General features: G+C 41.4%; 1 protein-coding gene across 1 annotated transcript in view; it reads left to right on the forward strand.

The window, feature by feature from the left end:
* Window positions 1-470: 470 nt before the first annotated feature.
* Window positions 471-13,378, forward strand: part of LOC111583312 (ephrin type-A receptor 7-like) — a 245,918-nt gene continuing 233,010 nt past the window's right edge. Inside the window, exon 1 of the mRNA XM_055017862.1 lies at window positions 471-629. Coding sequence (XP_054873837.1) covers window positions 554-629 — 76 coding nt within the window. The 5' untranslated portion in view covers window positions 471-553. The remainder of the gene's footprint in view (window positions 630-13,378) is intronic.

Genomic DNA, 13,378 nt, shown 5'->3' on the forward strand with positions numbered 1-13,378 from the left:
CCTCCTGGTCTCTCCTGGACCCTCCTGGACCCTCCTGGTCTCTCCTGGTCTCTCCTGGACCCTCCTGGACCCTCCTGGTCTCTCCTGGTCTCTCCTGGACCCTCCTGGACCCTCCTGGTCTCTCCTGGTCTCTCCTGGACCCTCCTGGTCTCTCCTGGTCTCTCCTGGACCCTCCTGGACCCTCCTGGTCTCTCCTGGTCTCTCCTGGACCCTCCTGGTCTCTCCTGGTCTCTCCTGGACCCTCCTGAACCCTCCTGGTCTCTCCTGGTCTCTCCTGGACCCTCCTGGTCTCTCCTGGTCTCTCCTGGACCCTCCTGAACCCTCCTGGTCTCTCCTGGTCTCTCTCCTGGACCCTAAAGAGTGTCACCACTGCGTCTGATCTCCTTCTCTCTCCTCATTGGTCCTCCTCCCCGTCAGTCAGGGCTCTGGTCCCTCCCCCGAGCTGTGAAATAGGCCGGTCCTCCTCCGGATCCCGCACTAGTCTGGATACTCCGACACCGGGAGCGCCTCCGCCGCCGGACAGCGATGCTCAGAGTCCCGCGGAGCTGCAGACATGGATCCCCGTCAGATGATTCCGCTGCTGTGGATTTTATTCCTGAACCAGCTGGAGGTCGGCAGCAGTGAGGAAGGTAAGAGAGATGAGATGTTCCTCCAGCTTTTATTTAGAACGAGGAGAAATCAGAGGAGAAAGAAGCCGAGCAGCAGCAGACCTGTCCGCTGAAAGATTCCCGGTTATTCCCGGTTATTCCCGGTGATTCCCGATGATTCCCGATGATTCTCGGTCCTCCTGTCACCTGGAGATCAGATAAAACCACATCCTTATCTGAGGATAAAACCAGAACCCTGCAGCGTTTCTAGCGGGTTTACAGTGAAGTTTGGAGGATTTCTGTTTTTCTTTCTGCTCAAAGAGCCGCTGAGCTCCAACATTTAGAACAGGATTTATTCAGATCCGGACTGGAGGATCTGAGCAACTGGTTCCTCTCTGGTTCCTCCTCTGGTTCCTCCTCTGGTTCCTCCTCTGGTTTTACTCACATTAGAGCTGACCTCTGATTAGAAACACCTGAGATCAGCAGAAATCAGCTGATTCCAGGTGTTTTAAATGATGCTCAACATGCAGGAATCTGGAATAATGTTTTAATCCGGATCTGAAGCTGAGGTGATTCTATGTGGCAGAAATATTAGTTACTGCTTATTTCTGGTATTTCTATGCAGCGGTTTGTTATAAAAATGTTGATTCCTTCTTTTATTTGATGCTCAACATACAGGATTTGAACTGTGCTGCTCTGGAACGATGTTTTTACTCACACTGGAATGAGTTTTTTGCTGATTTCTGGTGTTTCTGTGCAGCAGAAATGTTGATTTCTGCACTTAACTGATGTGCAGGATGCAGGAATAATGTTTTAATCTGGATCCAAAGCTGATTTCTGTTTATTTCAGGTGATTCTATGTGGCAGAAATATTAATTTCTGCTTATTTCAGATGTTTGTGGGCAGCAGTTTGTTATAAAAATCTTGATTCCTTCTTTTATTTGATGCTCAACATGCAGGATTTGAACTGTGCTGCTGTGGAATGGTGTCTTTGGAGCTGTTGTCTTTTGCTGATTACTGGTGTTTCTGTGCAGCAAAATGTTATTTTTTGCTTATTTCAGGTGATTCCATGCAGCAGAAATGTTGATTCCTGCTTTAGTTGATGTGCAGGATGCAGAAATAATGTTTTAATCAGGATTTAAAGCTGATTTCTGCTGATTTCAGGTGATTCTGTGCAGCAAAAACATTAATTTCTGCTTATTTTAGGGGTTTGTGTGGAGAAGAAATGTTGATTTCTGCTGATTTCTGTTGATTCCTGGTGTTTCTATGCAGCAGCTTGCTGTAAAAATATTGATTTCTGCTTTTATGTGATGCTCGGCATGCAGGAATTTGAACTGTGCTGCTGTGGAACAAGGTTTTTACTCACAGTGGAGTTTATTTTCTGCATATTTCAGGTGTTTCTGTGCAGCAGTTTGTTGATTTCTGCTTCTAACTGCAGGATACAGGAATGTGGTTTTGAATCTGGATTTGAAGCAGATTTTCGTATTTCTGGTTTGTTTAGCTGCACAGATTTAGACAGATTTGTAGAAGTTTCTTCAGCAGGATGAGTGATATGGTTCAGATGGAGCCTCCATGATGCTGTCAGACCTCCAGGCTCTCTGGGTTCTTCTTTAGATGTTGGTTTCAGATGGAGATGTTTCCATGATGCTCTCTGGGTTCTTCTTTAGATGTTGGTTTCAGATGGAGATGTTTCCATGATGCTCTCTGGGTTCTTCTCTAGACGTTGGTTTCAGATGGAGATGTTTCCATGATGCTCTCTGGGTTCTTCTCTAGACGTTGGTTTCAGATGGAGATGTTTCCATGATGCTCTCTGGGTTCTTCTTTAGACGTTGGTTTCAGATGGAGATGTTTCCATGATGCTCTCTGGGTTCTTCTCCAGATATTGGTTCCATCTGTATCTCTACAGAAGCCTCTGACTCGCTTCCCTTTTCCTGCTGCAGTTTCATGCCATCCTTCTCGTGCTCCTCTCACTCAGCTGCACACATGATGACATTTTCTGCCACTTTCCCTCCATCGATCCTCCTCCCCTGGACCTTCGGATGCTGCCTTTTGTTTAATTGATGTTGTGACAGCGATTAATTGCAGCGCTGCAGTTGCCAGGAGATGTTTCTGCTGCTTTCTGTTCTTTCTGTTCTTTCTCTTCTTTCTGTTTCTTTCTTCTTTCTGCTTCTTTCTGTTTCTTTCTGTTTCTTTCTGTTTCTTTCTTCTTTCTGCTTCTTTCTGTTTCTTTCTGTTTCTTTCTGTTCTTTCTGTTCTTTCTGCTTCTTTCTGTTCTTTCTGCTTCTTTCTGCTTCTTTCTGCTTCTTTCTGCTTCTTTCTGTTCTTTCTGTTCTTTCTGCTTCTTTCTGTTTCTTTCTGTTTCTTTCTTCTTTCTGCTTCTTTCTGTTTCTTTCTGTTTCTTTCTGCTTCTTTCTGCTTCTTTCTGTTCTTTCTGCTTCTTTCTGCTTCTTTCTGCTTCTTTCTGTTCTTTCTGCTTCTTTCTGTTTCTTTCTGCTTCTTTCTGCTTCTTTCTGCTTCTTTCTGTTCTTTCTGTTCTTTCTGCTTCTTTCTGTTTCTTTCTGTTTCTTTCTGTTTCTTTCTTCTTTCTGCTTCTTTCTGTTCTTTCTGTTTCTTTCTGTTCTTTCTGCTTCTTTATGTTTCTTTCTGTTTCTTTCTTCTTTCTACTTCTTTCTGTTTCTTTCTGCTTCTTTCTGTTTCTTTCTGCTTCTTTCTGCTTCTTTCTGCTTCTTTCTGCTTCTTTCTGTTTCTTTCTTCTTTCTGCTTCTTTCTGTTTCTTTCTGCTTGTTTCTGCTTCTTTCTGTTCTTTCTGCTTCTTTCTGCTTCTTTCTGTTTCTTTCTGCTTCTTTCTGTTTCTTTCTGTTTCTTTCTGTTCTTTCTGCTTCTTTCTGCTTCTTTCTGTTCTTTCTGCTTCTTTCTGTTTCTTTCTGTTTCTTTCTGTTCTTTCTGCTTCTTTCTACTTCTTTCTGTTTCTTTCTGCTTCTTTCTGTTTCTTTCTGTTTCTTTCTGTTCTTTCTGCTTCTTTCTGCTTCTTTCTGTTCTTTCTGTTCTTTCTGCTTCTTTCTGTTCTTTCTGCTTCTTTCTGTTTCTTTCTGTTTCTTTCTTCTTTCTGCTTCTTTCTGCTTCTTTCTGTTCTTTCTGTTTCTTTCTGTTTCTTTCTTCTTTCTGTTCTTTCTGCTTCTTTCTTGTTCTTTCTGTTTCTTTCTGTTCTTTCTGCTTCTTTCTGCTTCTTTCTGCTTCTTTCTGTTCTTTCTGCTTCTTTCTGTTTCTTTCTGTTTCTTTCTTCTTTCTGCTTCTTTCTGCTTCTTTCTGCTTCTTTCTGTTCTTTCTGTTTCTTTCTGTTCTTTCTGTTCTTTCTGCTTCTTTCTGTTCTTTCTACTTCTTTCTGTTCTTTCTGTTTCTTTCTGTTCTTTCTGCTTCTTTCTGCTTCTTTCTGCTTCTTTCTGTTCTTTCTGTTTCTTTCTTCTTTCTGTTCTTTCTGCTTCTTTCTTGTTCTTTCTGTTTCTTTCTGTTCTTTCTGCTTCTTTCTGCTTCTTTCTGTTCTTTCTGCTTCTTTCTGTTTCTTTCTGTTTCTTTCTTCTTTCTGCTTCTTTCTGCTTCTTTCTGCTTCTTTCTGTTCTTTCTGTTCTTTCTGTTTCTTTCTGTTTCTTTCTGCTTCTTTCTGTTCTTTCTGTTCTTTCTGCTTCTTTCTGTTCTTTCTGCTTCTTTCTGTTTCTTTCTGTTCTTTCTGTTCTTTCTGTTCTTTCTGCTTCTTTCTGCTTCTTTCTGTTCTTTCTACTTCTTTCTGTTCTTTCTGTTTCTTTCTGTTCTTTCTGCTTCTTTCTGCTTCTTTCTGTTCTTTCTACTTCTTTCTGTTCTTTCTGTTTCTTTCTGTTCTTTCTGCTTCTTTCTGCTTCTCTTTCTGTTCTTTCTGCTTCTGTTTCTTTCTTCTTTCTTTCTGTTCTTTCTGCTTCTTTCTTTCTTCTTTCTTCTTTCTTTCTGTTCTTTCTGCTTCTTTCTTCTTCTCTCTGCTTCTTACTTTCTGCTGCTCCGTCTTCACTCTTTACCTCTGAATATTTCTGTTTCTCTCTGGGTTGGGATCTCCTTTGTCCTCGGTTCTCCTCCTGCTGACTTAGCAGATGTTAATTCCAGCCGGTAGTCCCACATCCTCGTCCTCCTCCTTCTCCTCCTCCTCCTCCTCCTCCTCCTCCTCTCAGGTTCTCCTCGCCTCACCGCTAACACACCCTGGCATCTCATCGGGTTCTCATTTACTCCCCTCTCCTCCCCCTCAGCATCCATCTCCTCCTGCAGCAAGCGGCTGAGAAGCACAACAATAGAGGCAGAGTCACAAACTGCAGCCGTACTCCTGAAGGTTCTTCATCATCCTGTAGCTTCATCAACCTGCAGCAGGAGGCTGAGAGTCAGAAACTAACGTAGTGTAACCTGTAGGTTCTTCATCTTGTAGGTTCTTCATCCTTTAGGTTCTTTACCACCTTTTCAAACTTCTGTCTGTGTATTTTTGACTCTAAATGTGTTTCCATCCGTTCTCTGTGCTGCAGATGTTCACAGCTGCAGGATCCGTTCATGACTAGAAACCTGCTTTATTAGAAGAACAAAATGTAGCTTCTTCCAGAATCAGGTTGAATTGACTGATTTAAGTAGAGAATCTAAAAGAAGTAAAATACTCGGTGTCCATGTGTGTCTGAAACTTTCTGTAGAAACTCTGAGGCGTGTAAACGCTCTGAACTGTTTTACAGAATCTGGTTTATTTCTGGTGGTCTTTAAACGAGATGTTAAATCAGTTTTAGTGAGTTATTTAGATTCTCAGCTCAGATCGGGTTCGGTTTCCGTCAGAACGTCTCAGATGAAGCTCCAGGAGGAACTCTCAGGAACACCTGAAGGATTTTTATCAGATTTAGTGAAACTTTGGAGGATAAACGGTTGAATTTACAGACTTCAGGAAACTTTTTTTTACCATTAATTCAACATTTCTGGGATAAAACGACAACATTTTCTATCCAGAAGTCAAACTCACTGAGATTTGTTCTGTTTCTGTAAAAGTCACATCTCAGTTTTCATTGGATGAGGAAACTCAGGGACAGGAAGTGAGGTTACGCCCATATTTGGTCAGATGAGTGTCTCTTTACCTTTGATTCTGAATTTCAGGTGTGATGAAACTAAAATGGATCAGTTCTGATGTAAAACCAACAGCAGTGAACCTAAAGGTGCTTTTACTCTGAAATAAACGTACCTTTTGTGTTTTTCCTGTTTTATTTTAAGGCTTGGAGCTGCTGGAGAAGATCAGGCTTTTCAGTAACTTCCTGATGATTCAGATCCAGAAATCCTGTTGATGATTCAGCAGCAGATTTTAGGTTTGGGTGAAGAAAGAATAAATTAGTTCTAAATATTTTGGTGTGTTTGTAGTTTAGGAGAGACTCTGAATCTTTCTGCACATTTCTGGTCTTTTTGCTCCAGTAAAGTTTCAGATCTGCAGGTTTTTATCTCATTCTCCTTCTTTACATCCGTTTGCATCACTCTAGACCAGGGTGTCCAACATGAGGCCCGCGGTCCTCCAGACCAGTGTTTCCCAACCTGGGGCATCACAAGTCTACCTATAAAACATTTTTAAAACACATTTATTTGGTCTTTCTTCAGGTTGGCTCCTAGTTCATCCAGATTCATTAGTTTGTGTGCAGTTAGAAAATTACTGACGGAAACGGTGTCTGAAAAACGCAGAACAGGTGAAGATTCATCAGTACCTAAAAAGTCCGGCTATACCTCGAGAGTTACCTTAAATTTGGTTTTATTAAAGGATGAGACAGAATTATGTTATTTGTAGTGAAATGTTCGTAAATGACAGCATGAAACCAGCGAATTACGGTGACGTCAGGAAATAAAACACAGTTTCGTAAAGTCGGAAAGATATTCACAAATTCGGACTTCCGGCATCAATAACTCATTAAATATACGTTGTCTAAACATAAACGATGCCTCTTTTCCATCGTTGTAAGGTAGACAATTTGCTACAAGCCCAGTTTAATCAAAAGTAGCTGCAGGAATAACATTGGTGTCTATGAGCAGCCGGCTGTGAGACGAGTGAACAGGGACCGTCTGCAAAATGCAAAACTGCTGCAAACAGCGAAGAAACACAAATATTCAACAAATTTACTGCAGCCAGCAACTGAGCCATAAACTCTCTCCTCCTCGTCATAGTACAACTCTTGGTTTGATCAAAATATTATTTTTTTTAATAATTTTAGGGAATTTTCTATTAGTAATACAATTCAATAACTTCCCTCATATGTTTTGTAGTGTACTTATGGGGTGGTTTTGGTGGTGGTGGTGGGGGCTGGGGTGCAGCTTATAGGGGGGGCTCCAAGCCAAACAGGTTGGGAACCACTGCTCCCGAGGGTCCAATCCGGTCCTCCAGAGGGTCCGATCCTCCAGAGGGTCCAATCCGGTCCTCCAGAGGGTCCGATCCTCCAGAGGGTCCAATCCGGTCCTCCAGAGGGTCCGAACCTCCAGAGAGTCCGATCCGATCCTCAAAGTGTAAAAATTACAGAGAAGACATGAACTGCAGATTGTAAATTAGTAAAACTATAAATTTAAAATCATTTCTAGACCATGACAAGTTGTTTGGATCAGAAAGTAAAATACTAGATTGTTCATTGTTCTGTTGTCGTTTTGTGTCTCGTTTTTGTAATATTTTGTCTTGTTTTTGTCTTTTTAAACAAGTGTAAACTGTAAAATTGCGGCTGAAAATGTAAATATTGCAACTGAAAAAAGAAACTTTGAACATGAAACTGAAATATTACACATGAAATTTGAAATAATTCACCTCGAAACTTGATATTTTGTAAATTACATCGACGTGATGTACATGAAAATTCAATACTGTGCCTGAAATAAAAATTTTGCTTCAGAAAAACTAAATTTTGCTCATAAAAATAAAATAAAATAAAGCATTGCAGTGGATAATGAAAGATTGTACATGAAACTGAAATATATTAAATTTAACTTAACCATTTTATTCAGTACTTATTCAATGTAGTTTTTAGGCAAGTGTAATGTTGCCTGTAATACTCTTGTCTGCAACGACAAACAACCATTCAATATGGAACGTATCAAACAAATATTTAATACTTGCGTCTTCATTTTTGTCTTGTTTTCAAAACAATATCAAGTCATGCACAAATATGTACAATTTTCTACAACATAGCTTAATCTAGAACAGTGGCCTCTTTATTTCTATTACACCACAAATATTTCTTGTTTGATAAATCGGATATAACTGAACTTGGGTGAATTATTTTTTTTTTTAAAGGTGCATTATTGTAAAAGAAAAAACCTGGAACCACTATTCCATAAAATAGAAAGAAAAAACAATGCCAAATATCAGCATCTAAAATGCAATGAAATATAACATGTCAATGTATCTTCAAAGAGGTCAGACACTGAAAGGCCAAACTACAAGCATTTCCCTGACAAACTGCTGAGGCAAAATACTTTGTTATTCAAAGCTCACCATCAAGGATAAACACATGAAAGGGTCGTTTATAAACACTACAAACAACATGGCCCTTAAAAATGACATCATGGGAAGTGAGTTTAAAGTAGAGTTTGGTTGCATTTTAGAAGCATGAGAGACTGCAACATTTTGTGACCTAAACGTGCACGATGGGGTCTCATTATAATGCCCCCTCTGCTAAAAACCCTCTCCACTGGTGCCAAAGACGCAGGGACTGTCAGCACCTTCACTGCCAGTTTGTGCAGCTGAGGAAACCTGTCTCTGTTTTTTGCCCAAAAGACAAGTGCAGTGTCAGAGTCTTGGATGGCTTCAAAGTATTTTCCAATCTGTGTTACAATACTTGAATCCTGGGTCGAGTTGCGTTTCCTGTGAGCCTTGTAGCGGAACAGAAGGCGTGGGCATTTGGCTGGTGGCGAATCACTGGGTGGATGAACATTCATGGCTCCTGATTCTGTCGCATCTTCTTCACTGTTCATTATGTTCTCCATTTCTGTGGTCAAAGTGTCTGAAAAACATAAGCAAATACACACAAAAATATGAAAGTATTGTAGGTTAAATATAAAAACCATGTCAGATTCAGGTGATCAACAATTTAATGTTTTTATGACAAAAAATGAATATAGTTAAAACACCATGGATTTCACTTTAAGACTATTTTAGGGTTTTTAAATGGAAAGATATTTTTCAACAGTATAAAAATGTATACTAACCTATCAGTGACTTCTTCAGTTCATCTCTTCTTCTTCACCGATGTTGCATTTCCCCCAACGGTAACGTCCAGATCCACCCAACTTAGTCCAAACTGAGGATCCAACATGGTAGCCAAAAAGTACACTTTATCAATCAATCAATCAATCAATCAATCAATCAATCTTTATTGGTCATTGCACACTTTCATATACAACAAAATTTCATTTGAGCTGCCTGCCAATGACAGCTCAGGCTGCTGCGTGCACCTTTCTTGAGGAAAAAAAGAAAAAGGACATGTTGGGATCTGGGTAGGGATAGCAGAGGGTAAAAGAAAAAAAAAAGGCTCGTTGTACCAAATGAAACCTCCAATGTTGGGAAATTCAATTTGAGAAGGAACCTAAAAAAACAAACAAGCCCGCGAACAGGCAAAGCATGACGTTAGACAAGGATAGTTGGGATAAGGATGTGGGGTGGTGGAGGGGGGAGCACCACACAGTTAGCTGGTTCCTGTGCAGGTGCATGGATTCCTGGCTCCTGTGTATAGTGAGGAAAGCTTGTGGAGGCGGGGGGGAGGGGGGATATGGGAATGTGTGTGCAAATGTTTAGCTCAGTCCTCAGTTCATGAGTCCGATGTGTGTGTATGCGTGTAGCCCATCTACTTCCGTCTCAGACCTCCGGTGTCTCAGTTCACGAGGGTGGGAGCGCGATAACACAGCAAGGTTGCTATGGAGACGTCCTCGGTTGGCCCGGTCCAAAAGTCAACAGGTGTCCTTGGGAAGGTGGGGGGGGTGTAGGAGAGCTATCTCTTGGCCATGAAACTTCCAGAGGAGTTTGTTATTGTTCCAGGGGCGCCAGAATGTAATCAGTTATTCACGTTTGGGTGGGAGAGAAGTAATTTCACCTTCTCCCTACTGCTCTCAACAATTTTAGACCTCAGCTGTAGCGATTCTCACCCTGATGGCTTCCAATCTGCGACTCAAATCAACAGTCACACCAAGCAAATTGTTCATCTTACGATTGAGTTCGTCATACCGAGAATCAGCAGCCGTGATCCGTTCATTTGCATAGACCAGCAGAGTTTGGACGTCATTTCTGTCTGCAGTCTTCCTGATTTTCCAGAAGCTCAGGCCAGTGAACAAGCCAATTATCAGCAGGCCTGTCATCATAAATCCGAATATATAAACATCTTCCACGTCCTCCACGGATAGGGGTGCCAGGCACATGATCCCCTTCCACTTCCCCCAGGCGTCGATCACGTAACCAGAGGCAAAACTCCCATCCGGGCAGGTAGGCTCCCCTAGGCCTGTGCTCTTTGTGGCGACAATCTTGTCAATTGCGTTGAGAGACCCGTTAATCAATTCCATGATCGGTGTTTCGAAGGTCCAGTGCCAAGCGATCGCTCCAAGTCAGACAGACGAGACGAAGAAATGCAGCAAGCAGGGAAACATGAGGGTAGGGAGGAACAGAGATAGCTGCGGAGCGAAGAAAAGTGTGACCGCCTCCTACGAGAGCTGAGAGCATGATTTATTGCCAAAAAGTTCCTCTCTTTCACTTCCTTTCGCCATGTTTGTTTTTGTAAAGATTCCAGAGAATCTTTTCATCAGAGACTGTCGGAGGGCCTTGACTAAAGGCCGGCACTGCATTTGGGTTTCCTCCATCTTGAGAAGGTGTGTATTTAAATCCAAAACAGTTGGAACCACCATGCTGATCGTAACAGATTTCTCTCCCTCAGTTAGATATGTTGCCTCTGAGAATGGTGCAAGAACTGTGCAGAGCTCCTTCAGCTGGTTCCACTCACGGGGACTAAATGTCATAGTCTTACTAGTGTCAAACATAGCCTCAAACTTGTCTTTGAACTGCGAGTTGTTTTGGCTGTGGTGCAAGAGACAGCCCTAACTTCCTTCATTCCATCATTCACAAGTAACTGCAGAGAATGGGCAAAGCAGGAAAGACATTCACCTGATGACCAGGTAGTTCTGTGTCCTCCACTGAAGTCATGTCTTCCCATGAGTGCTCATCGTCTAGATTCTCCTCCTCACTCTCACTGTCATCAGACTGCTGATGTGGCATGTGAACTTTGACAGCACATTTCGTATTGACAGCATTGTCCGTAATTATATAACTTCTGACGGATGCCATATTCCTCTGTGATCTCCTCAAAAGCAGAAGCGATTCGTTCCCCACTATGTCTGCCTGTAAAACGCATACAGTCCAGCAGGTAGGATTCAAGTGTATAGGAGTGTTTTGTTTTACAGCACACATGAGCGTTCACTCCAAGGAAGGAGTGTAGCCTACGATCAGACCAGAGATCAGCTGTTAATGACACAGACAACTGTGTATCCAGCTTCTCCAAAACAGTTTCCTTGACTTTCTTTACCAACAATGGTATCCACTTCTCACAAATTGTCCTTCTGGAGACTGGTGTATTTTTGCAATCCATAATCTCAAGAAAGTGTTTAAAATGTCCATTTTCCACAAATGAAAGTGGCAGACTACATCCAAGTATTCAGTCTTTGACGATGGCTTCAGTGATGGCTTGCTGCCTTGGTGAATGTAGACTGTAGAACTGAACTTTCTGTGGAAAGGATTGCAAAGTTGGCTGGTTGATATCTTTCTCGTGTCCCGCCTTGTACTCCAAGAATCTGTAAATCATAAAGACATCTGGTCATATAACAATGAATTATACCAAAAAAAGAATTGTATTTACAGTGTAAGATGAACAGAAAACTTCATTAACTTATGAAACATCTACATATACCATACTAAAAACACAAATGGGTGAATCAGCACAATGCATGCATGACAGGAGCATTATGGCAACTCAAGTTTTTCAAATAGTTACACAAAGATTTGATATTAAATGACAACACCAGTTCATTTTCTTACTTTGACACTGGCATTACAGTCATTTTCAGAAAGGCGATATGTGTGTATCTTTTTTTTATTTTAAGTACACACAGTGTGGGAAAGATTGTGATGAAGCAAGCCATAGAAGAGGGAACTCATAGGACTAAAATTGTGTTATACACATAATTATTTTAATTTATATTTAAGTTACACATTTATTATGCAATTGTGTGTTTTAATTCTAAAAATTGGCACTAAAATTAAGTGTGTACATTGCCAGGCCAAGTTGCATAGGTGAGATGGAACTTTTTCATAGACGGGGTGCATAATTTGAAGTGAACACTCCTCTGTCACATCAGTAGCTCTCATCCAAGTGAGCAGCGGTACCGCGGTATGTGCCGCTATGTCAGAGCTAACATTAGCTAACATTGATGGAACATAAACAAAGCTTCATGTAGCCTGTCTCTTTATCGTTTATGAGAAGCGCAAGGCCAACGTAAAACACTACCACATGCCTTTTCCCTATATATACATGTACACACACACACACATATATTCACAAACTACAGCTTGCTAAGTTTATCTTGCTCACTTCACTAGCGCCATGTAGCGTTAGCTTACCTTTCTTTATGCTTCCTCTCCAAGTGTCGATAAAAGTTTGATGTGGTTCCAGCCGCCTCAGTGAGCATTGCGTTCCAGAATTTGCATATAGCGCTGTGTTTTCTTTTTGACGTTGACTTACAGATAAACCGTTTATGGTTAGAAAAGCCAAACTTTATTACAGCAGAGTTAGCTGACATGTTTCCCAGGGAGCAGACTCCTTTTTCCGCCTCCGGCATTAACTGTAGCGGAGTACGTTTGAAGAGGGGCGGGGCAGGTGACAGGTCACAGCCCGTAACAATAATCCTAATTAAAAATCACTGAAGTTATTGGTTACATTCGAGGCGGGGAGTTTTGCATCCAATCACAACAAAGCTGTTACTGAACAAATGAGACAGTTGAGAGGTAGTTCAGTGCTGTCGGTGAAGCCACGGTCTCGGCTGGTCTCGCAGTAAAAATCCCGAGTCCTCTGTGCCCGAGACCGAGACAAGACCGAGTAAAAATGCGGTCGAGTGCGAGACAAGACCGAGATCTTCAAAAAGTGGTCTCGAGACTGGTCTCGAGCACTACAACACTAAAATTTATTTCCAGACAATAGTCCCTGGATTTTTAGTCTCCTATCTGTTGGTCTCTGAGCTTCAAACGGCTTCATGGTTTTTCCAAAGAAGCAGAATTCTGTGTTTTTTCACATGAAGCGGTTATTTTAGGTGGATTTTTAAATGAGACATGCAGAATAAATGATTTGAAGCTCATGTCAGGTTTAGTTTAGTGATGATTAAATTCAACCTGATGATTCTGTGTTCTGGAGTCGTTCTGTTGATGATTTAAAGAGTAGATTCATTTCACACCTGCTTGAACTTTTTGGGGTTCAGAAAATTCTCATCAAATAATCTCTGAATTTTTGCCATGTCATTGTTAGTTTCAGCTGAGTCACTCATTGTTTTATAGCTGTCTGCAGGAGGGCAGAATTTTTAGCTTTCTACAGTCTTTAGTTAGAACAAATGGTTTATTTTTGGGAGAATTTTCACATTTTTGTGTCTACAGGTGTCTGTCTGAGGTGTCTACAGGTGTCTACAGATGTCTACAGGTGTCTGTCTGAGGTGTCTACAAGTGTCTACGGGTGTCTCAGGTGTCTACAGGTGTCTGAGGT

Source organism: Amphiprion ocellaris, chromosome 15, assembly GCF_022539595.1.
Source record: "Amphiprion ocellaris isolate individual 3 ecotype Okinawa chromosome 15, ASM2253959v1, whole genome shotgun sequence".
Classification (NCBI taxonomy): domain Eukaryota; kingdom Metazoa; phylum Chordata; class Actinopteri; family Pomacentridae; genus Amphiprion; species Amphiprion ocellaris.